This window comes from Drosophila subobscura, chromosome U, assembly GCF_008121235.1.
Source record: "Drosophila subobscura isolate 14011-0131.10 chromosome U, UCBerk_Dsub_1.0, whole genome shotgun sequence".
Taxonomy (NCBI): domain Eukaryota; kingdom Metazoa; phylum Arthropoda; class Insecta; order Diptera; family Drosophilidae; genus Drosophila; species Drosophila subobscura.
This window is the reverse complement of record NC_048534.1, coordinates 15,521,735-15,546,259: the sequence shown is the minus strand read 5'-3', so window position 1 is coordinate 15,546,259 and position 24,525 is coordinate 15,521,735. Positions and strand designations below refer to the sequence as shown.

Sequence of the window (24,525 nt, the reverse complement as noted above, 5' to 3'; positions counted from 1 at the left end):
ATTTCGCTCATCAGAAAGTACTGATTAGTGCCATGAACAAAGAATGTCCCCATTTTCTAGCGCTAAAATATAATGCGTCAAATTGTATGGGTGCATAAGGTAAAGAGCAACTACTTGAAATTGGAACCATTGAACTCATCGGCGCCTACCCATATCAAACGTTTTCCTGATGTTCACTTGAAAATTCAAAGCATGCTTCCATTTACATCGTTGGGATATATGAAAATTAAAATATGAAAATATAAGTTAGGAGCAATGTTTTATGAGGTATGAAATCAATTTAATGGCATTGTTTGCAAAAGCAATATTGATTTTTTATATTATGAATTTATATATATATAATTCTTTTTTTCTATTTACTTTTTCCTGATGATGAAAGTGCGAATTTGCATTGGGTTCAGGGTGACACTGAACTCGGAGGCCTCCATAGAACTGTCGGCAGACAGAGGCTTGTGCGCAGCCGTGTAGAACTCGGCCTCTGTGGATACCGCTCCGGATCCTTCCGCATGGAACTTGAATCGTTTCATCTCGCTCAGTGGCATGTTGCCATCCAAGGTGGTCTCCCGTATCTCCACACCGCCCAAGCCATCAAAGATCTGACGTATGTTGAAGCTAACCACCTGACCCTCAATGTGATCCAAGAAGTTTTCGACTCGCAGCAGAAGCTCGTCATCGGTGAAGGGCTCCAAGGTGAGAAGATGGACCGACTTTGGCAATAAATTAAAGTCGGGCAATGGTTTGGCAGCAGCATTCCTGTTAACTTTGCTGTAACTACTGAAAAACTTCCAAAAGGGCAAATGAATCTCCTTCTCGGATAAACGCTCAACGACAGTACTTTTCTTTGCCAGAGCATTGAGAATTAAAACAATTTTCCATGTGCTATACGACCTTGATCTAAGTCAGAATCAAATAAGTCCGCGACACTTTGAACTTCATTAGTGGATAGGACACTGCGATGCAGCATGAGCTCCAGCTCTCCGTCATTCATGCTCGTTCCGCCCTGAGAGCGATCGTTCAGCAGGACCATTCGCTTCTTATTATCCTGCAGGTAAATGCGGGATGTGACTGGATAATAGTTGCCGCTAGTCGGTTGATTCTCCAAGTCGGGTGTAAAGTCTTCGCGCTTGTCCCTTTCTCGTTTAATCGTCTCCCGACCATTGGAGTCAGTGTAGAAGGTTCCATCCGATGAGATTCCACTATCAAAAACAGTGATGACCTCTTTGGGATTTGTCTGTGGTATAGGACCGATCAGCCATTCAAACTCCACTCGACTGACACCTTTATAGATCCGAATGACCTGGGAGATCCACTCGTTGAACTCTTGGTGCACTTCCTTCACCAAATCCCCATCATAAACGGCGAGCTTCACATCGTTTGACAGCACACTCATAGGTTCATCCTCACGGAAACTATAAAGGCACGATCCTTTGTGTTGTACACTCCAAAGTTCTGCTCAATGTCCTCAACAACTCCGTTCATCTCAACGGTCTTAAGCAGCCCCGAGTTGTTGTCAATCACCAATTTGATCAGCGACGTTTGCAATACAGTTTCGGACTCTTCGTCATTGTTGGTTACAACCTTCTTCAATCTTTGGGCCGGAAAATTGCATTGCTTTTTCGCCTAACGACCTTCTTGATGTGGTAGCTGGCGATCTTGTTCACGGATGCTTTGAACACGAGCTCGTGCTGAGTGGTGTTCTTGCGGAATCTCAGAGCCAGGACTTGCCAGGCCACTGGCACCACCTCAGAGGCCACCAAGCGTCCCTTCTCGTCGGTCACCTGGTAATTCTCCTCCTTCACGGGTACTCGCACATACTGTGAGGAGGTGTGGGCCAATGGGTTGAACAGCGTCACCACCAAATCGTCAGCACTGTCCTGGGTGAAGGCGCATTCGCTGATGTTCAGCTGCAGGCAGCTCTCGAACTCCCCCTCTGGCAGGTTGGTCAGCACTCGCAGAGCATCCCGAGCATTGCTGGCTCCTCCGATAATGCCATCGTAGAGCAGTCGATCGTAGTCGTTGGAGACCGCCTGCTTCTCCGTCCCTGTGATGGCAGCGTGGTTCTGCATTACTCCCATTATCTGGCGAAGGTAATCGAGGTCTTCCTTCTGCTGCTCGCTCTTCAGATCGGCAAAGACACTGAGCTGCTTGGCAGTCTGCAGCATGTGGTTGCCATCGCGCTCGAAGCGTTTCTGGGTGGGTCGGGAGGTGTAGTATCCTGTCCAGAAGCTGTTGGAGTCACTGGCATAGGGGAAGAAGTCCTGCGTCTTGTTGGGGTAGGATTGTAGGCCCTTATGCACAGAGTTCAGGTAGCAGCCGGGCGTGGAGTAGAAGATATTGTAGTGAGATCCATTTGCTTGCCGTGCGTTGACATATCTAAAAATTGGAGCTATTATTCACCATATTTCAATAAGTCAGAATAATCTTACTTGATCAGCTTGTCCATGTTCTTGTAGTTTATATGGGCGTCTTCGTACTGGAAGTCCCCGCCCAAGGGTATCATGATGATGGGTCGTGCGGAACTTTGCTGCCACTTTATCTGCATAGGCAATGAAATCGTCCACCCTGGTTTGGACGTTGTTGTCGTAGCTGTCTCCGTCGATAATTGGATCGTCCCTGCAGAGCACGTCGAAGCAGAAGCCAGAAGTCTCCCAGTATGAGGAGTAGAGCAGACCAGTGAAGAGCTTCGCATCGCTCAAGGACTCGCTGGCATCCCAAATCATTTCCAGTGAGAGGTCCTCCATGCGCCTGGCCTTATCTTTGTGATCCATGCGGGAGAAGAACTCTCCGTCGTAGCCCATTTGTGCGTACAACGAGGCCTGCTCGCGACTGTGTCCAAAAGGATCGATCTGCCAGCCGACTCGAGGACGTGCACAAGCGCCAAAAAGTCCCATTCAACCATCTAAAATATATCGTTTGATGGGTTTCTTTTTATTCTTATTGAAACTTACTTTAGCCCCAAGGTAAATTGATCAATCACACTCTGATAATTGACTGCTGCCTCATCGTTCATGCTCCAAGCTCCACCAGCGAACTCCAGGCGACCTTCGTTGACCAATTTCTTGACACTTTGCTGCACTGCCTCTGACTGTTCCTGCCACCATTTGGCAAAGAAGGCAGTCTCCACCTGAATGAAGCGACGCTTGGGATCCTTGATCAGCTCCGAGACGACTGTGTCGATTATGTACTGGACACCAGCATTCTGAATATCGTTTTTGTGGCCATAATAATACTGGTCCACCGTCTTCAGCCAGCCAACATCGTCGTGGGAGTGTGGCACCAAGTGAATGTTGACCAGGTTTGGTTTTGTTTCAGGACAAGACTAAGTACCGAGAGATGTTAGATTATTTCAGTACATCTGGCTATGGAAATCCCAGAGCTCTCAATCACCTCATAGCCACAGACAGCCGCAGTTGGTTTTGTGTCGATTGCCAAGAGTAAGAAAAATGTTAAAATGCTGCCGAAATATTTCATTCCAAAAAGTTACTACGAAAAAAAATTTTGGGACAGAAAAAAATAAATGGACTCTAAGAAGCAAGAAACAGAAACTTTTTTGCTTTTTATATGGGGGAACTGTGATGTGTGCTATCAACTGAGAGTTGATACTCAATGAGCACTGGACGTATCTTGGGAAGAGGAAAGTTAAATGATGCTTAAAAACTAAAAAGTGTTTTGTAAAAGCAAAAGGATCCATGTCTCCCATCATATAAAAACCTTGAGCAATGCTACGCAATTCAGGAAAATTTAAAAAAAAGCCGTAAAGGTACAGTTTTGTTACAAACATCACACAAAAATTATCATTTTGGCATTTGAAAGCTTAACATTTCCCAGATGGTAAGCGAAAACCAATCCATAAGAAAATGTCGGTTTGGTTCCTTGAGAGATATTAAGTTCGATTTAGTCGAGTAGTGTAATAAAAACTATCAGAGTAAATGACCGACAAAGCGAACAAGCACTTAAATCCGCATAGTATCTCATTCGAACACAAGAGTGATTTGGAATATTTCGCTCATCAGAAAGTACTGATTAGTGCCATGAACAAAGAATGTCCCCATTTTCTAGCGCTAAAATATAATGCGTCAAATTGTATGGGTGCATAAGGTAAAGAGCAACTACTTGAAATTGGAACCATTGAACTCATCGGCGCCTACCCATATCAAACGTTTTCCTGATGTTCACTTGAAAATTCAAAGCATGCTTCCATTTACATCGTTGGGATATATGAAAATTAAAATATGAAAATATAAGTTAGGAGCAATGTTTTATGAGGTATGAAATCAATTTAATGGCATTGTTTGCAAAAGCAATATTGATTTTTTTATATTATGAATTTATATATATATAATTCTTTTTTCTATTTACTTTTTCCTGATGATGAAAGTGCGAATTTGCATTGGGTTCAGGGTGACACTGAACTCGGAGGCCTCCATAGAACTGTCGGCAGACAGAGGCTTGTGCGCAGCCGTGTAGAACTCGGCCTCTGTGGATACCGCTCCGGATCCTTCCGCATGGAACTTGAATCGTTTCATCTCGCTCAGTGGCATGTTGCCATCCAAGGTGGTCTCCCGTATCTCCACACCGCCCAAGCCATCAAAGATCTGACGTATGTTGAAGCTAACCACCTGACCCTCAATGTGATCCAAGAAGTTTTCGACTCGCAGCAGAAGCTCGTCATCGGTGAAGGGCTCCAAGGTGAGAAGATGGACCGACTTTGGCAATAAATTAAAGTCGGGCAATGGTTTGGCAGCAGCATTCCTGTTAACTTTGCTGTAACTACTGAAAAACTTCCAAAAGGGCAAATGAATCTCCTTCTCGGATAAACGCTCAACGACAGTACTTTTCTTTGCCAGAGCATTGAGAATTAAAAACAATTTTCCATGTGCTATACGACCTTGATCTAAGTCAGAATCAAATAAGTCCGCGACACTTTGAACTTCATTAGTGGATAGGACACTGCGATGCAGCATGAGCTCCAGCTCTCCGTCATTCATGCTCGTTCCGCCCTGAGAGCGATCGTTCAGCAGGACCATTCGCTTCTTATTATCCTGCAGGTAAATGCGGGATGTGACTGGATAATAGTTGCCGCTAGTCGGTTGATTCTCCAAGTCGGGTGTAAAGTCTTCGCGCTTGTCCCTTTCTCGTTTAATCGTCTCCCGACCATTGGAGTCAGTGTAGAAGGTTCCATCCGATGAGATTCCACTATCAAAAACAGTGATGACCTCTTTGGGATTTGTCTGTGGTATAGGACCGATCAGCCATTCAAACTCCACTCGACTGACACCTTTATAGATCCGAATGACCTGGGAGATCCACTCGTTGAACTCTTGGTGCACTTCCTTCACCAAATCCCCATCATAAACGGCGAGCTTCACATCGTTTGACAGCACACTCATAGGTTCATCCTCACGGAAACTATAAAGGCACGATCCTTTTGTGTTGTACACTCCAAAGTTCTGCTCAATGTCCTCAACAACTCCGTTCATCTCAACGGTCTTAAGCAGCCCCGAGTTGTTGTCAATCACCAATTTGATCAGCGACGTTTGCAATACAGTTTCGGACTCTTCGTCATTGTTGGTTACAACCTTCTTCAATCTCTTGGGCCGGAAAATTGCATTGCTTTTTCGCCTAACGACCTTCTTGATGTGGTAGCTGGCGATCTTGTTCACGGATGCTTTGAACACGAGCTCGTGCTGAGTGGTGTTCTTGCGGAATCTCAGAGCCAGGACTTGCCAGGCCACTGGCACCACCTCAGAGGCCACCAAGCGTCCCTTCTCGTCGGTCACCTGGTAATTCTCCTCCTTCACGGGTACTCGCACATACTGTGAGGAGGTGTGGGCCAATGGGTTGAACAGCGTCACCACCAAATCGTCAGCACTGTCCTGGGTGAAGGCGCATTCGCTGATGTTCAGCTGCAGGCAGCTCTCGAACTCCCCCTCTGGCAGGTTGGTCAGCACTCGCAGAGCATCCCGAGCATTGCTGGCTCCTCCGATAATGCCATCGTAGAGCAGTCGATCGTAGTCGTTGGAGACCGCCTGCTTCTCCGTCCCTGTGATGGCAGCGTGGTTCTGCATTACTCCCATTATCTGGCGAAGGTAATCGAGGTCTTCCTTCTGCTGCTCGCTCTTCAGATCGGCAAAGACACTGAGCTGCTTGGCAGTCTGCAGCATGTGGTTGCCATCGCGCTCGAAGCGTTTCTGGGTGGGTCGGGAGGTGTAGTATCCTGTCCAGAAGCTGTTGGAGTCACTGGCATAGGGGAAGAAGTCCTGCGTCTTGTTGGGGTAGGATTGTAGGCCCTTATGCACAGAGTTCAGGTAGCAGCCGGGCGTGGAGTAGAAGATATTGTAGTGAGATCCATTTGCTTGCCGTGCGTTGACATATCTAAAAATTGGAGCTATTATTCACCATATTTCAATAAGTCAGAATAATCTTACTTGATCAGCTTGTCCATGTTCTTGTAGTTTATATGGGCGTCTTCGTACTGGAAGTCCCCGCCCAAGGGTATCATGATGTGGGTCGTGCGGAACTTTGCTGCCACTTTATCTGCATAGGCAATGAAATCGTCCACCCTGGTTTGGACGTTGTTGTCGTAGCTGTCTCCGTCGATAATTGGATCGTCCCTGCAGAGCACGTCGAAGCAGAAGCCAGAAGTCTCCCAGTATGAGGAGTAGAGCAGACCAGTGAAGAGCTTCGCATCGCTCAAGGACTCGCTGGCATCCCAAATCATTTCCAGTGAGAGGTCCTCCATGCGCCTGGCCTTATCTTTGTGATCCATGCGGGAGAAGAACTCTCCGTCGTAGCCCATTTGTGCGTACAACGAGGCCTGCTCGCGACTGTGTCCAAAAGGATCGATCTGCCAGCCGACTCGAGGACGTGCACAAGCGCCAAAAGTCCCATTCAACCATCTAAAATATATCGTTTGATGGGTTTCTTTTTATTCTTATTGAAACTTACTTTAGCCCCAAGGTAAATTGATCAATCACACTCTGATAATTGACTGCTGCCTCATCGTTCATGCTCCAAGCTCCACCAGCGAACTCCAGGCGACCTTCGTTGACCAATTTCTTGACACTTTGCTGCACTGCCTCTGACTGTTCCTGCCACCATTTGGCAAAGAAGGCAGTCTCCACCTGAATGAAGCGACGCTTGGGATCCTTGATCAGCTCCGAGACGACTGTGTCGATTATGTACTGGACACCAGCATTCTGAATATCGTTTTTGTGGCCATAATAATACTGGTCCACCGTCTTCAGCCAGCCAACATCGTCGTGGGAGTGTGGCACCAAGTGAATGTTGACCAGGTTTGGTTTTGTGTCATGACAAGACTAAGAACCGAGAGATGGTAGATTATTTCAGTACATCTGGCTATGGAAATCTCAGAGCTCTCAGTCACCTCATAGCCACAGACAGCCCCAGTTGGTTTTGTGTCGATTGCCAAGAGTAAGAAAAATGTTAAAATGCTGCCGAAATATTTCATTCCAATAAGTTACTACGAAAAATTTTGGGGTCAAAGAAAAAATAAATGGACTCTCATAAGCAAGAAACAGAAACTTTTTTGATTTTTTATATGGGAGAACTGTGAGTTGATACTCAATGAGCACTGGACGGATCTTGGAAAAAGGAAAGTTAAATGTTGCTTAAAAACAAATAAGTATAAATATTGTGAGTGCAACTCGCATAAGGATCGATTCTATTCTTGAGCAGCATAAAGCAATGCAAATTACAAAAAACAACAAAAGTCGATTGAATTGCTATTCATTGTCTTCGAAGAGTGCCATTATCTGTGGTTGAGATTGTTAGGCTCGAGAAAGTAAAGTCTTGTATCTTATCTGTTAATCTGTTAATAGTCAATAGGTGAAAGGTAGAAGATCTATTAAGCAGGTTTTCAATGGGGCTGTCGATGTTCCTTACAGAATAATTTCTGAATCAGAAATGGGTTGCGTTTTTTATACCTTCATTCTGGCTATAATAATGATCCAATCTAATTTATATTCGGGGATCTGATAAACATGGTCTTTGTCTACGGAAATGCGTTTTTGGTTTTCTCTGATCTTCAAAATTGCGGTTGTAGCAGACTTTCACCCTTTGTGGTGGTGTGAGGGGGCGAGACAAAATTTTAAAAGTCACCTTTATTCCAGCAGTCTGGATAAAAAATGTGGTTGCTCTAGCGGCTGTAGGCTCTGAGGACTAGCAGTCAAACAAGGTGAACAAGTGGCAGCCCGCCCTTCCAGAAGCTTTGTTTATGCTTGTTTATTCTTGCTCATTCTGTCTCGTTCGCACACTCTGCTTCAGTCTGCGGCTCTGCGGGAGGGTGACGAGCTTTAAAGGGCGTGTTGGCGGGAGAAGTGATGTAGATGTAGATGGCAGATATAGAAAAAATTGAAAATGTAAAATGTTCTTAAAAAAGTTTTATCACAACCAATTCATATACTTACGGAAAAACAGTAAACCGTCGTGTTGGTTATATACATTTGTATATACCTTCAATTTTTAATGGTATATTTACATACATATTTACAAGCTGTACTGGGAATAAAAGTCGTGACGCGTAAGACGCGTCTCACAACGTTGCCCCTTCCTTACCTCACCATTTCATGACATTTTTCGCATTAACAAGAGCGAAATAGAGTTTCTAAATTATTACTTTTTCTTGATGATGAAAGTGCGAATTTGCATTGGGTTCAGGGTGACACTGAACTCGGAGGCCTCCATGGAACTGTCGGCAGACAGAGGCTTGTGCGCAGCCGTGTAGAACTCGGCCTCTGTGGATACCGCTCCGGATCCTTCAGCATGGAACTTGAATCGTTTCATCTCGTTCAGTGGCAGGTTACCATCCAGGGTGGTCTCCCGGATCTCCACACCGCCCACGCCATCGAAGATCGGCCGAATGTTGAAACTAACCACATTACCCTCAATGTGATCCAAGAAGTTTTCGACTCGCAGCAGAATCTCATCATCGGTGAAGGGCTCTAGAGTGAGGAGATGTACCGACTGGGGGAAGTCATCGAAACTGGGCACCGTCTTGGCCACAGCGCTGCTGCTCTGACTGCTTCCCTTGCTGAAGAACATGGAGAAGGGAAGGAGGATCTCCTTCTCGGCCACTCGCTCCACCTTGGTCGATTCCTCCACAGAGTTGAGGATCAGGTAGACCTTTCCGCGTGCAATGAGGGGTTTCTCGTACTTCTGCTCGTTGAGCACTTCGCTCACACCATATCCATCATCCCGAACAAGACGACGGTGGAGCATGAGCTCCAACTGTCCGTTTTGCATGCTGGTTCCACCCTGGGCTCGATCGTTGAGCAGAGCAATGCGTTTGTTGCTGTCCTCCAGGGCAATGCGGGAGACGATTGGGTAATAATTTCCACTAATTGGCTGCCTGCCTAGATCAGGGTTAAAGTCCTCTCGCTTATCCTTTACACGCTTGATCATCTCGCGACCATTGGAGTCAGTGTAGAAGACGCCGTTCGAGGAGATTTCGCTATCGAAAACTGTCACAATTTCCCTGGCGGTATCCTCGTCAGTTGGAATTGGCCCGACGAGCCACTCGAACTCCACACGGTTGACACCCTCGTAGATGCGAATGACCTGGGAGATCCATTCGCTGAACTGCTGATGCACTTCCTTCACCAGAGCTCCATCGTAAACTGTAAACTCCACCTTGTCTTCCAAGAATTTCAGATCAACGTCTTCCTTTTGACGGAAGACATAAGCTCCGGACTCATAAGTCTCATAAATGGCGAAGTTCTGGTCAATAGTCTCGGACACTCCGTTCATCTCAACGGTCTTCAGGCGACCCGTATTATTGTCGATCACCAATTTGATCTGCGATGTCTGGACCACAGTTTCGGAATCATCATCGGCGTGAGCCTCCACATTCTTCATGGAATGAACCTTCTTAAATCGCTTGGGCACCTCCACGTTCTTATCATTTTGCTTCACAGACTTCTTAGCAGCCTTGGGCAGGACAATTTCCTTGCTTTCTACCTTGTCAACCTTCTTGATGAAGTAGCTGGCGATCTTGTTCACGGATGCCCTAAACACGAGCTCGTGCTGAGTCGTGTTCTGGCGGTATTCCAGAGCCAGGACTTGCCAGGCCACTGGCACCACCTCAGAGGCCACCAAGCGTCCCTTCTCGTCGGTCACCTGGTAGTTCTCCTCCTTCACGGGTACTCGCACATACTGTGAGGAGGTGTGGGCCAATGGGTTGAACAGCGTCACCACCACATTGTCAGCACTGTCCTGGGTGAAGGCGCATTCGCTGATGTTCAGCTGCAGGCAGCTCTCGAACTCCCCCTCTGGCAGGTTGGTCAGCACTCGCAGAGCATCCCGAGCATTGCTGGCTCCTCCGATAATGCCATCGTAGAGCAGTCGATCGTAGTCGTTGGACACCGCCTGCTTCTCCGTTCCGGTGATGGCATCGTGGTGCTGCATTACTCCCATTATCTGGCGAAGGTAATCGAGGTCTTCCTTCTGCTGCTCGCTCTTCAGATCGGCAAAGACACTGAGCTGCTTGGCAGTCTGCAGCATGTGGTTGCCATCGCGCTCGAAGCGTTTCTGGGTGGGTCGGGAGGTGTAGTATCCTGTCCAGAAGCTGTTGGAGTCACTGGCATAGGGGAAGAAGTCCTGCGTCTTGTTGGGGTAGGATTGTAGGCCCTTATGCACAGAGTTCAGGTAGCAGCCGGGCGTGGAGTAGAAGATATTGTAGTGAGATCCATTTGCTTGCCGTGCGTTGACATATCTAAAAATTGGAGCTATTATTCACCATATTTCAATAAGTCAGAATAATCTTACTTGATCAGCTTGTCCATGTTCTTGTAGTTTATATGGGCGTCTTCGTACTGGAAGTCCCCGCCCAAGGGTATCATGATGTGGGTCGTGCGGAACTTTGCTGCCACTTTATCTGCATAGGCAATGAAATCGTCCACCCTGGTTTGGACGTTGTTGTCGTAGCTGTCTCCGTCGATAATTGGATCGTCCCTGCAGAGCACGTCGAAGCAGAAGCCAGAAGTCTCCCAGTATGAGGAGTAGAGCAGACCAGTGAAGAGCTTCGCATCGCTCAAGGACTCGCTGGCATCCCAAATCATTTCCAGTGAGAGGTCCTCCATGCGCCTGGCCTTATCTTTGTGATCCATGCGGGAGAAGAACTCTCCGTCGTAGCCCATTTGTGCGTACAACGAGGCCTGCTCGCGACTGTGCCCAAAAGGATCGATCTGCCAGCCAACTCGAGGACGTGCACATGCACCAAAAGTCTCATCAAGGAACCTAAAGACCAGTCTCTATTTAGCCATTTAAGTTCCAGGAGCTAAACTCTGTTACAACTTACTTCAATCCCACCGTAAACTGATCAATCACACTGTGATAGTTGACTGCCGCCTCGTCGTTCATGCTCCAGGCGCCGTTGGTGAACTCCAGACGACCTTCGTTGACCAATTTTTTGACCACCTGCTTGACAGTCTCCGACTGTTCCTTCCACCATTTGGCAAAAAATGAAGTCTCCACTTGGATGAAGCGTCGCTTGGGATCCTTGATCAGCTCCGAGACAACTGTGTCGATTATGTACTGGACACCAGCATGTTGAATGTTGTTCTTGTGGCCATAAAAATACTGATCCACAGTCTTCAGCCATCCAGCGTCGTCGTGGGAGTGTGGCACCAAGTGAATGTTGACAAAGTTTGGTTTCGTTTCGGGACAAGACTTTTATATATGGATCGAGAGATGGTTAACTGTTTTAGTCCACGAAGTCAAGGAAATTAGAGCGCTCTTAGTCACCTCATAGCCACAGACAGCCTCAGTTGGTTTTGTGTCGACTGCCAACAGTAAGACAAACAGGAAAAATGCGAAGTATTTCATTCCAGCACTTTAAAAGCTAATACTTTGGCACTAAACAAAAAATTAGGAGTCTATGCGACTCTGAGAAACAAGAGGCTCGAACTCGAGCCCACAACTGATTTTCCTACAAGTGTAAGTTGCCTTTTTATATGGGGGAAATGTGTGGCGTGTTATCAAGTGCAGTTGATAAGCATTGAGCACTTGACCGTATCTTGGATTAGGGAAAGTGAAGTGATGCTTAAAAACCAATTAAGTAGGTGCAATGGAAAGATAACCCCGGGTTTGGTTTCGGCATATGTTTCGAAACTTTGTATGACAAAGTGGCCAAAAGAATCCATAAATTCGTCGACAAATGGAAAAACTAATCATCAGACGCAGGTTTATCTTAATTGGGTGCCATATTTAACAATCTGTCTATTTGCTTCTGTTTCGAGGGATATTTTTACAGCTTATCGATGGCATTCGATTAATTGAAATGATTTTAGTTGTAGATTGCATGCATAAACATTGTTAATTTTTATGAATTTGTACGGGAAATAATCAAGTGCCTTCATGGCGCCGAAACACTTTTAATTTGTTTTTATTGTAGTGTTTATTAATCCTTCCCAGCAATAAAAAAGTTACAAGAAACTGTATTTTTTAAATTTTAATTTTATATTATATTACTTTATAATATTATATATTTTTTGTATTTTTAATTTGTGCTTTTTTTATTTTATATTGATAGTTGTTAATTTTTTTGCTTGTATATTTTTTTTGTTATTAAAAATATATATTTTTCCAGTTTTCCATAAGTGTAAAATTAAGTGGAAACTAAAAACCGAAAGCCGCCCCAAAGACCTTATGAGTAAAGTCCATAAGCTGCACACAAAGCACTTATTCCGACCCCGTTTTCGCCCAGCAACAAAGCACTCGGGAGCCTGTTTTGGCTGTCAGTTGTTAGAGTCGAGTGGATTGAGCTCAATTCTAGGGAGTTATCATAAATGGGAGTAGTGTATTAGCTCACACTTAACTGATTAATGCCTGCAAACGTTTTTAAACAGATATTATTAAATGTTACGATTATTTTGGGCTTAGTCTAAGCTCGACAAACTTAAGTATTTTTATGTTTTAATCAGTTAGCGATACACATGGGGCTGTGACCGTCAATAGGTGATAAGCAGTGCACTTCTTTCAAAGAGAAGGTTAAAGGAAGTAGTAAATGAGGCTGTCAGTAATAAGTGTAAGACTTATGTATATATTTAATGTTCCTTCAATCGGGTTGCCGCAGTACTTTTAAGAATCATTTCTGAATCCAAAATTGTTTGTTTATATGAATGTTTCGACATTTCTACGCAAAAGCACACATAGCAGAAATTGCAGAAAATAAATGAAACAAGTCAGTTAAGTTTACTTGTCATTTCTTCTCTGAAAATAATAAAATTGATCTTAAAATTGCCATGCAAAACCGTGCACCTGCACGAAGAGAAAACAAACTTAGTCAAAGGTGAGCAAAAGAGATCTACGACCTTTTAGATGGTGTTATTGTGTGAAGTGATAAATGTATGTACATAGATTTAGATTATGCAATACAAGCTGTGACGCGTTCGAGTCGCGTCTCACAACGTTCCTTCTTTTTTGTAATCTTATCTTGTGGATGCCAATGGTCTTGGATGGCAATGGTGCCGCAACAAATGAATAGCATATCTCAGTCATCACAGATCATTTTTCCTCTGACAAAATAAATATGAATGGAACTTTCTGTAGTTGAAATACTAGTATATAAATATTTAATTTATATATTTTATTGTTTTTTACAAAAATACTGCGTGTTGAGAAACTCTGAGCTACTTCTTCTTGATGATAAAAGTGCGAATTTGCATTGGGTGCAGGGTGACGCTGAAGTCCGAGGCTTCCTGAGACTCGACAGCAGCCAGGGGCTTGTGTGCCGTCGTGAAGTATTCCACCTCAGCGGGGCTGTGGCCAGAAGCATCGTGGTGGAACTTGAATCGTTTCATCTCGCTCAGTGGCAGGTTTCCATCCAAAGTGGTCTCTCGGATTGCCACACCGCCCACGCCATCGAAGATCGGGCGAATGTTGAAGCTAACCACATTACCCTCAATGTGATCCAAGAAGTTTTCGACTCGCAGCAGAATCTCATCATCGGTGAATGGCTCCAGGGTAAGGAGATGTACCGACTGGGGGAAGTCATCGAAACTGGGCACCGTCTTGGCCACAGCGCTGCTGCTCTGACTGCTTCCCTTGCTGAAGAACACGGAGAAGGGAAGGAGGATCTCCTTCTCGGCCACTCGCTCCACCTTGGTCGATTCCTCCACAGAGTTGAGGATCAGGTAGACCTTTCCGCGTGCAATGAGGGGTTTCTCGTACTTCTGCTCGTTGAGGGCTTCTCCCACTCCATATCCATCATCCCGAATAAGGCGGCGATGGAGCATGAGCTCCAACTGTCCGTTTTGCATGCTCGTTCCACCCTGGGCTCGATCGTTGAGCAGAGCAATGCGCTTGTTGCTGTCCTCCAGGGCAATGCGGGAGACGATTGGGTAATAATTTCCGCTAATTGGCTGCCTGCCTAGATCAGGGTTAAAGTCCTCTCGCTTATCCTTTACACGCTTGATCATCTCGCGACCATTCGAGTCAGTGTAGAAGACGCCGTTCGAGGAGATTTCGCTATCGAAAACTGTCACAATTTCCCTGGCGGTATCCTCGTCAGTTGGAATTGGCCCGACGAGCCACTCGAACTCCACACGGTTGACACCCTCGTAGATGCGAATGACCTGGGAGATCCATTCGCTGAACTGCTGATGCACTTCCTTCACCAGAGCTCCATCGTAAACTGTAAACTCCACCTTGTCTTCCAAGAATTTCAGATCAACGTCTTCCTTTTGACGGAAGACATAAGCTCCGGATTCATAAGTCTCATAAATGGCGAAGTTCTGGTCAATGGTCTCGGACACTCCGTTCATCTCAACGGTCTTCAGGCGACCCGTGTTATTGTCGATCACCAATTTGATCTGCGATGTCTGGACCACAGTTTCGGAATCATCATCGGCGTGAGTCTCCACATTCTTCATGGAATGAACCTTCTTAAATCGCTTGGGCACCTCCACGTTCTTATCATTTTGCTTCACAGACTTCTTAGCAGCCTTGGGCAGGACAATTTCCTTGCTTTCTACCTTGTCGACCTTCTTGATGAAGTAGCTGGCGATCTTGTTCACGGATGCCTTAAACACGAGCTCGTGCTGAGTCGTGTTCTGGCGGTATTCCAGAGCCAGGACTTGCCAGGCCACTGGCACCACCTCAGAGGCCACCAAGCGTCCCTTCTCGTCGGTCACCTGGTAGTTCTCGTCCTTCACGGGTACTCGCACATACTGTGAGGAGGTGTGGGCCAATGGGTTGAACAGCGTCACCACCACATTGTCAGCACTGTCCTGGGTGAAGGCGCATTCGCTGATGTTCAGCTGCAGGCAGCTCTCGAACTCCCCCTCTGGCAGGTTGGTCAGCACTCGCAGAGCATCCCGAGCATTGCTGGCTCCTCCGATAATGCCATCGTAGAGCAGTCGATCGTAGTCGTTGGACACCGCCTGCTTCTCCGTTCCGGTGATGGCATCGTGGTGCTGCATTACTCCCATTATCTGGCGAAGGTAATCGAGGTCTTCCTTCTGCTGCTCGCTCTTCAGATCGGCAAAGACACTGAGCTGCTTGGCAGTCTGCAGCATGTGGTTGCCATCGCGCTCGAAGCGTTTCTGGGTGGGTCGGGAGGTGTAGTATCCTGTCCAGAAGCTGTTGGAGTCACTGGCATAGGGGAAGAAGTCGTCGGTTTTGTTGGGCCAAGTCTGTAGCCCCTCATGTACGGAGTTCAGATAGCAGGCCGGGGTGGAGTAGAACAGATTGTAGGTGGAGCCGTCCGCCTGGCGTGCGTTGACGTACCTAGGGGGGACTGTGAATATCGGGGCTTCGGCTCAAGTCTAGTCTGTAATGCTTACTTGATGAGCTTGTCCATGTTCTTGAAGTTAACCTGAGCATCTTCGTACTGGAAATCATCGCCCATGGGTATCATGATGTGATTGGAGCGGTAGTACTTGGCCACATTCGAAACGTAGCTGAGAAAGTCGTCTACTCGTGATTTGACATTGTTGTCGTAGCTCTTGGCATCGATGATGGGATCGTCGCCGCAGTGCACGTCAAAGCAGTAGCCGGGCGGTGCCGAGTAGTGGCGGTAGAGCAGGCCAGTGAAGAGCTCACCGTTGGTCAGCGACTCGCTGGCATCCCAAATCATTTCCATAGCCAGATTATCCAATCGATTGTTTTTATCACTGTGATCCATGCGGGCAAAGAACTCTCCATCGTAGCCCATTTGGGCAAAGATCGAGGCCTGCTCACGGGAATGACCAAAAGGATCGATCTGCCAGCCAATGCGGGGACGGGCACAAGCGCCAAAGGTCTCATCCAACCATCTAAATTGAATGGTTAAATGGGTTTCTTTCACGGCTAATGAATACTTACTTCAATCCCACCGTAAACTGATCAATCACACTCTGATAATTGACTGCCGCTTCGTCGTTCATGCTCCAGGCTCCACCCGTAAACTCAAAGCGGCCTTCGTTGACCAATTTCTTGACCACCTGCTTGACAGTCTCCGACTGTTCCTGCCACCATTTGGCAAAGAATGAAGTCTCCACTTGGATGAAGCGACGCTTGGGATCCTTGATCAGCTCCGAGATGACTGTGTCGATGATGTACTGGACACCAGCATGCTGTATGTTGCTCTTGTGTCCGTAGTAGTACTGATCCACCGTCTTGAGCCAGCCAACATCATCGTGGGAGTGTGGCACCATGTGAATGTTGATCATATTGGACTTTGTTTTGGGACAAGACTGCAAGCAAAGTGGGCGAAACCTTTAGTTGGACTTTTCTTAGTACATCTTCTGCGATATTTCTTTTTCGGTTAAACTATTTTCTTTCTTTTTTGCATATTTAATTCCGATTACCTCATAGCCACAGGCAGCCTCAGATTGTCTCGCGTTGTGCAGCAGCAGGGCGGCGGCGGCGAAAAGCACAAGGCCGCTGAGGTATTTCATGGCGTACAATTTTTTATTTTTTTTCGGGTCTTCACGCGGACAGGTTTGAATCGAGCACAGAACTGAGTTTCATACGACAAATCGCGCTTCTTTTATAGGACTCCGCTCTGGTGCGTTTTGATAAGCAATCCCAATTGCTTTGGTAAGTGAAGAGGCCAGCGGCTTAGCGCGCATTTTGATACCGCCCGAATAAGCCCCATAAACCCACTAAAGATAACCAATAGCTTAGGGAAATACGAAACACTTTCGTTACGGAGGTTCAAGTTCAAAATCCATATCGTAAGGGGGGTTTGGATTGGTTTCTAATCTGTGTGGCAAACGATTAGTAAATAAATTTGTGTTTATTAATTTGTACCAAGGAATTGGAGCTAATCCTCATTCAGATTAGGTCATAATACTCGTACTTGTGATCAACATTAGAGGAGGGAATGTCAATAATTATTTTGAGCAGTCAATGGTGTTGTTTTGAATATTATTAACTCACAAGGAAACACTTAAAATGCATGTTAATATTGGAGAAAATGATGTAGGAGAATCGACAGCACCAGACCGCAGATTTTATGCAACTGCATCTTAATATTGTTTGCAGAGTGTTCTTCGTTATTGCTTGCATTGTTCCCTTTCGTAGTCTTCTTTGCACTTTACCGTTAGTTGTTGGTCACTGCTTATGCCATCGCGATGCACGCACCGTCTTGTCCACTGCCTGTCTCATAGTTGCGTTGTTGTTAGTGTTAGAGAGAGCGAGCGTAGGGGCAGCGATGATGTTCAAAAGGGAGATCAGGAAAAACTGGAGATCAACGTGCAAGCTTGTTGCTCTGCAGCAAGCTGCTTGCGCAGAGAGAAAGAGATAAATCGAGAGAGAGCTAAAAGCTATAAGCTGCAGCCTGCAGACAATGAGAGTCTGAAAGGAACGGTTATGGATGCTCTCAGTACAGTTGTTTTATGGAAGCTTGCCCAAGATTCGCAGGGGAATTCTGCTAATTGTGGATGGATCTTCATGATGAATAATGAGGGAAAGTATATGGAATACATATTTTCTTATTTTCTATTTAAAATATTGTATAAATTGTACACAAAACGTATACATTCAATTCTAAGAGTGTCTGAAATTAAACTCCATAATTGGTATCTGAGCAGTTAATATACAAGAAATCCCAAGATTGTTTCCCACTTACAGCTTGTAGCTGTGACAGCTCTTTTCTTAGAATTCTCATCTATTCTGTATTTTCCGAGACTTTTTAATGAGACAAGTCTGCCGTGCACAGATTTTACATTTTTAATGAAGCAAAAACGGCAATTATATTCCTGTTTCTAGCCATCCAACACTATGTAGTATTGCCAACGTTGATGATTGCACAAAATCGCTTAAATGCAAAACTCATTAAAATAATTGCAATATGCAGAAGTATAACAAACCCATGAATATGTCGACACAGAGCGACAGAGAGCGAGAGAGAAGCCAGTACAGTAAACACACAGAGAGTACGGCACACACTCATTAAACCAACCATAAATAATTAACAAAACAATTTATTTTCAAGGATAGGGCGGGGAGAGGCGTCTCACTGGGCGCTGTCTATAATTGCACCGCATTATCCATCATCCATCCCCTTATCCCTCCTAGCAATGGGCGGAGAATGCATTCCATGCACTCTCCTTTCGTATGCAAACTTCAAAGCTCATTTATGTATGTACCCTGGCCCGTCCTCAGTCTGAGCCGCAAAACCGCTGAGCACTGATGCCAAGATGAAAAGCCAAAAAGTACAACAACAACAAAGACCTAGTACAAGCGGCATAGTCAGTATATTCCGACCACAAGATACCTTCCAATCGGAATAATAGGTATAAATGGAAATAAATAGATGGATAATTAAATATAATAAATAATAAAATATAATAAGTATTCAAAATATCATATTATAATTCGTAGATTCGTGAACAATTTAGAAATACATAAATAATATTTAGCTACGTATTAATTATATAAAAAAATCAAATTTTAGATTTTAGTTTAACAGAATATTCCATAATGTTTGTATCGTGGAATTAATTAAAAATAAATAAATACCTTTCAAAGCAAGCCAATCCGTATAAAATAATAAATACGGTTGGGTACTTGTTTTCTTTACTGTGGATGTTACAAGGAATCCCATTGGAACTAAAATAAAATCAAGCAAATATATACATATTTGTTTAAATCTGTGAAATTAAAAATTTCCCTTATATAGTTTTAAACAGTCGGAGGAAATGGCATCCAAATCTGCCCCGTCGCATACCCATCTGTAAATCCAATGTATCCCTGGGTTCTCCATGCGTCTAACGGGTATGAAATGTATATGAAAAAACAACAAAAATTGTGCTGACAAACAAACAGCGTCTAAAAGTCAACAAACCATGGGGCATGTGGCATGGGGGCACGGGGTAGAGGGGTCTGTGTGCCTGGATAGCTGACGTTGGCTACTGATGCGCGATATCTGAAAACACTTAAGCACTCCACAGAGCACGACACATGACGCATACGCCATGTGGCACCCACTCGTAAGAGTGTGTGTGTGTGTGTATGTGTGTAGTTTGCGAGTCATTAAAAGTAAATAACCTCAAAGCAAAGAGCTGCCCCACTCTCTCTCTGTGCCACTTGAAGCACATCCATGATGGCATTCGAGCTGGCAAAAAGAAATGCCCTGTGTCGTCCTACCATGACCATGTCCAAGCTTGGGGTTCATAGGGCACCCACACGTGTTGTGCTGGTCCAGGGTCCTGGGTGTGCGCCAATTGTCCGCAAACACTTTTGCAATTAATTGCGCATGGACCAGCGCAAATGTCAGACCCGCACCCATGTCCCCTTGTGCTTAGGGCCTCAGAGAAACCCACTTAAGAGTCATCCAATGCGCTGGTCAAAGGTTGTGCCGGTCATAACATTTTCAGGGATGATTACCAAAGCATTTCCATTGAAAGAAAACATTGAGAAGGTGAGGAGAATCCGATTTAAAAATATGGCAGTGCGTCTATGATTAATAAACATAAAATTCACAGCTGTGAATCTAAATATCTTCTAATTGAACTAGCCAAAAGTGCAAAGAAAGAATCCTTAAGCTTCTTCCAAAAAGTTGTTCTTTAATGAGCGAAAATTGAAGAATGTACTGGAAACAAAGCGCCCGAGGACATTGCCTTGCTATTGTAGCCGTGGAGCTGTTGCCTCTGTTCTCTAAACGAATTTAGCATAATTAATTGCCTTGTCGAAATGTGTGCAAATGGAACACGCTGCATTGCCCCAGGCCTTGGCTAAGGACTCCACTCCTGCACTCCTCTCCACTCCACAGCAGTCCGTCAGTCCACGCCGCTCCACTCTAGCGCTGCAGCAGGAAAAAATTGTTTCGCCTTGTATTTGCATAATGCAGCCACTCCCTCCACGCCACGCCCCCCATGTATGCGCCTTTGGTGTCTGGGCTCTCTTTCCTTTGGGCTGTCGTTGTCGCTTGGGTGTTCTCATTAGTACACGACTCAAGTGGATTTGGCCCTGGGGGAACTATTTAGCACACAACGCGGCAGCAGCAGAATGAATGCATTCGAGTGTGGCAACAACAATTCGCCAAAAGAACCTTTGTCAAAGAATCCTTGGTTGGGGCAGCCAATCGTGGAGATACACCTTCTAATATATATTTAGAATATATTTGAAATTTTCACAACATTTTCTCTGCATTTTCTCAGCTCAACTAATTTTTTAGACTTTATCTCTCGTCTTGACCTCCCTTTAGGTAGCCCCTTCAAAACGCTCTCTTGGCTTTGCCATCAATCGTCAGCGGGGGCGGGGCATTTCGCCTTGGAATGTGTAATTAAAACATTTTTCACTTTACGGCTTTATTTTTGCTGGTTTTTTGCTTTGCTTTTGCGTGATGCACTGCTTACAAGTTTTAGCAGCACTTTCATAGAAAAGCATCTTATCTTGCAAGGCGCCAGAGGAGACCAGATTGAGGCATGACAGACATCAAAAAGCACCTGCTTATTTTCCATCAATATTTGTGCTCTTTTTGCTATTATTTGTATGCCTAGAAGTATTTAAATAAATGCCTCTAATATTTCAATTTGATTTGAAGTGTCCTCTAAGTGTTTCTAATCTTTATTGGACTTGTATAATTTGGTTACCACCTACGAATCTTAATCGTTTCTTTGATATGCCTTATCGGTTAGGTAAACAAAACCTGAAGTACTCTGATTGCTGGAAGGCACTTAATCGACACATCAAGTTCATTGATAATCCATTATTCATTGACTATTGTAAAATGCTATTATTTTGGCATTAAATTGTGAACGCTGCGTGGAAGGCGCCACTCAGCTGATAAGTTTTGAAGCGTTCCACATTCCCTTCAAGCCAATCTCCGCGTATAGAAAACTATTTGCTATCTTTGTGACACATGAACAAACAATATAGTCTTGTTATTGGATTCCAAAAAGAAATGAAGGCGAAGGCTATCCCAAGAGAGAAATGAGGAACGCTTATTTATAGTATTTTATAGTCTGAAAATTCATGAAAATGTTTCCTTTCACTCTGCAGCATTCTGACTTTAGTTTGAGCCTTAAGAATCATCAATCTTCTCATATCCGTCAGTCATAAATGACTTCCTCTTTTGCGCTAATTAGAAAAACAGCCTCTATCCAAGTAGGGCATTCCATAAACCCCTCAAGCCGTAGCAGAGCAATTTGCACCCACAATTCCAACACTGCAGAGGCTCAAAAGTGTTAGCTTCAAGTGCAGTTGGTGCAGCTGCAGCTGCAGCTACTCCTCGTACTTTCGAGGCTGAGGCTGTGCCACCTTCTGTTGTTCCCGCATTTTGCACTGTTTTCTTATTTTCTGTCACCTGTTACAACACTTGAAATTGTGAGGGGAGTCGCCAAACAACCTAATTAGTATGCAAAACACATTAAGTGGCAGCCCAACTACGTTGCCGCAGCACTCATCAAGCGTTGCGACGCTGCGGCAACAGTGGGGCAGGCAAGGCAAGGCACCTCCATTGTTTCCACAACCTACAAAACATTTCAAATGGAAATTTTTCTGCTTCAAATATTGACAACCTTCACCTTCATTGATGCCTATAATTAGTGTACAAGAAAGGAAAAAAAGCATAAATCCAGGGCAGCCACGGCAGTCAGTATCAATCAGAAGGGAGCCTGTCGGGTGTTGGAGCTGTTTATTAATCATTCGCCAAGTTGACGGAAGGCAGCCAGGCATCGTCGCTCGTGGTCCTTAGTCCTTGGCGGGTGTGTACTAATTAAGCCTTCGATTAATTTACGCCTTTTGGCCCCCAAACGTCAGTGTGAAAACAAAGAAAATTAAAAGCTCTTGCTGCCGGCTGCCTGTGCTGCTGCTGCTCGAACTTCAAAAGCCGGAAACGGTAGGTGAACCTCATCGCTCGAATCATAATCAGTACGGGCTCCGGGAGTGTACGGGAGTGTCGTCTGTTTATGCCCGAAAGGCAGGCCAGGCAGGGTTATATGCGTTAATGATGCCATCACCGTCACCGTCATCGTCATCAGGCATCTCTGCATCATCCTTGCCCCCGAGTGGATGACACTGTCTGGGCTTAGTGGCTACGTCCGTCTACTCCGACCGTGCCTCCGTTTGTCTCCTTCCACAGCCAAAAAAAACCAACTCCAGAACAGAACTGGCAACATCAAAGCGTTGAAGCTTGGGAATTGTTGACACACCGGATGAGCAAAGCTCTCTCTCTCTCTCTTGCTCTCTTTCTCTGCCTCTGTTCTCATTCTCCCCTTTTCAAGATCTTTACGGGTGCATATAATTTTTCCCATTTTCTCTTCTATTTTCTTGTTTTTGTTAATTCCCTCTGACTGCTGCGCTTGCTGATAAGCTTGCGGATTTTATTATTATGGTTTTTTGCTTTCCACATTTTCCGTGTTCATTTGATTTTTTTCCCCTTTTTATCAGCATTTTTTGGTTTGTTTTCGTTGTGCAATGCCTCCAGGGCAAACGGAGTTACGAGATATTAGATACATTGGCACTTTTGGTAGGCTTGGGTATGGTGAAGCAGAGGCTTTTTATGGCCTTTTGATTTGGTTAATTTAATGCTGTAATACAGAGTGTGAATCCAAATTAGGATCTTGCATTTTGTGCCCAAAGAAAATCGAAACAATCGTGGAATCATTGTAACCCTTCTTCCACTTTCAGCTCCTTTTGACTCACTTCAGGCAAAGATTAAACCGCAAAACTTACGAGGTAAATCCCACTCAGCTCCATCCGAATCTAAGCCCAAAATCCAAATCAAACCGACCACAACGATGCTCAATGTGAGGAGAGGAGTTCCGTTTGCCTTGGTCGAACTGGAAATGGAAACAGAAAACCAAACTAAAACCCACACAATGCCCGTTGCCGCTCCAGTGTGGTGTGTGTGAGTGGCAAGGGGTGTGGTGTGTGTGCTTTGAGTTTTGCGGAAATGAATTGGTATTTAATTAATAGTTTTACCCTGATTAATCTACCCCCCTAACGCATCCGCCCCCATCATCAGCCTCATCTGCTCAGCATTGCGCAAGCCACACCGATCCAATCCACAATCCCTGCCTACCCCTTGCCCCTTACCATCGCTTTCTCTCTCAAAGTCCTGCCGCATGTTGACCTAATGAAGTTGCCGTATAATTGTTGCTCAGGCTGCCGGTCCTGCCCCCCTGTACTCCTCCTCGCAGTCATGGCACGGAAATCAAATTGAAATTAACGTACCATAGACAGACGGCAGAAGGGGGCCGAAAGCGGTGCGGGGGGGTCAGTTTGAATTTCAGTTTTGGGTTTGGGAGATTCGAGCATCCAGGGGCTTCATAAGCCTCGATGGCGGCAGTGGCACCGGCAGTGGCAGCGGCTGTTCTGTGGCCTGTTGTTGTTAATTTGATTGGATTCTGATGATGGGGCGTAGCAATTGCAACGCCCACGCACACGTTTCGACATTCGGCTATGGATTCGCATTTGGCATTCGTTTGGTTGGTCTGTCGGTTGGTCTATTACTTTAGTGCCTGGGCTTTGATTTTTACCCAAACCGAAGAGTCTGAGTCTGAGTCTGAGTCTGGCATCTGAGACCAGGGGTTTTCAGGGGTTCTGTTCTCTATTCTGTTCCGGGCAACCCCTGGGAGACGGTGCTGTGCCTGTTTTGATTGTGTAATGCAATCACGTCGTTGTTTTGCTTCACTTTTTTCTCCCCTCCTCCTCTGCTTTCGTGGAGAACCCTGGCGTAACACAGGGGCTAAGGTAAGTTAAGTAGAAGGGTCTCTGAATTTTAATTTTCGACAGCATTTTGCGCTGAGCACGAACAATGTGCGTAATCATACGTGATGATGTGTCCTCGTTCTCGCTCTCGTTCTCGTCCTTGTCGATGTCGATGTCGTCATCGAGTGTTGGAGGTGTGGAATAACAGAGAGGGAGATCCCTCTTCCCTCACTCCCCATTGTTGTGTGCCTCAATTGGAAGACATTGATGTGCCGTCAGCGTCGCGTCGCGTCGAGTCGTCTCTCCTGGCACTTCATGAAATTAATAACTTGATAGACTAGCGGATAGACTGCTGCTTGCTGCTGCTGCTGCTGCTGCTGCTGCTTGATTGAACGTATGAGCCACTGCTGCACAGAGGTTTCT

At 45.4% G+C, this 24,525-nt stretch overlaps 2 protein-coding genes and 1 pseudogene across 5 annotated transcripts; all 3 read right to left on the bottom strand.

Annotated features, from left to right (window-relative positions):
• Positions 1-343: 343 nt before the first annotated feature.
• LOC117902538 lies at positions 344-3,496 on the bottom strand (annotated as a pseudogene).
• An 836-nt stretch (positions 3,497-4,332) lies between these two features.
• On the bottom strand, positions 4,333-16,968 carry LOC117902534 (lysosomal alpha-mannosidase-like). 4 transcript variants are annotated; one of them, XM_034813963.1, is made up of 5 exons: positions 16,809-16,968; positions 16,418-16,694; positions 6,949-7,042; positions 6,429-6,899; positions 4,333-6,375 (listed from the first exon to the last, which is right to left on the bottom strand). In XM_034813963.1, the coding sequence occupies exons 1-5, from the start codon at positions 16,896-16,898 to the stop codon at positions 4,356-4,358; spliced, it is 2,952 nt and encodes a 983-aa protein (XP_034669854.1). In that variant the 5' UTR covers positions 16,899-16,968; the 3' UTR covers positions 4,333-4,355. The 4 variants fall into 4 exon arrangements, with proteins under 4 accessions (XP_034669854.1, XP_034669852.1, XP_034669855.1 ...); XM_034813961.1 differs by lacking the exons at positions 6,429-6,899; positions 6,949-7,042 and adding exons at positions 14,422-15,747; positions 15,804-16,274 and having other exon boundaries at positions 4,333-5,130; positions 16,324-16,694; positions 16,809-16,966; XM_034813964.1 differs by lacking the exons at positions 16,418-16,694; positions 16,809-16,968 and adding an exon at positions 7,388-7,492 and having other exon boundaries at positions 6,949-7,319.
• LOC117902535 (lysosomal alpha-mannosidase) lies at positions 8,635-11,924 on the bottom strand. The gene is made up of 4 exons (XM_034813965.1): positions 11,764-11,924; positions 11,318-11,688; positions 10,786-11,256; positions 8,635-10,732 (listed from the first exon to the last, which is right to left on the bottom strand). The coding sequence occupies exons 1-4, from the start codon at positions 11,842-11,844 to the stop codon at positions 8,635-8,637; spliced, it is 3,021 nt and encodes a 1,006-aa protein (XP_034669856.1). The 5' UTR covers positions 11,845-11,924.
• Positions 16,969-24,525: the final 7,557 nt, after the last annotated feature.

Bases quoted from the DNA above. Each gene is read 5' to 3' on its own strand.
- LOC117902535 (XM_034813965.1), bottom strand. From the start codon at position 11,844: ATGAAATACTTCGCATTTTTCCTGTTTGTCTTACTGTTGGCAGTCGAC. The intron at 11,689-11,763 runs GTGACTAAGAGC...CATATATAAAAG, and splicing joins AGGCTGTCTGTGGCTATGAG to TCTTGTCCCGAAACGAAACC. The intron at 10,733-10,785 runs GTAAGATTATTC...TCCAATTTTTAG, and splicing joins AACATGGACAAGCTGATCAA to ATATGTCAACGCACGGCAAG.
- LOC117902534 (XM_034813961.1), bottom strand. From the start codon at position 16,898: ATGAAATACCTCAGCGGCCTTGTGCTTTTCGCCGCCGCCGCCCTGCTG. The intron at 16,695-16,808 runs GTAATCGGAATT...CTTTGCTTGCAG, and splicing joins AGGCTGCCTGTGGCTATGAG to TCTTGTCCCAAAACAAAGTC. The intron at 15,748-15,803 runs GTAAGCATTACA...AGTCCCCCCTAG, and splicing joins AACATGGACAAGCTCATCAA to GTACGTCAACGCACGCCAGG.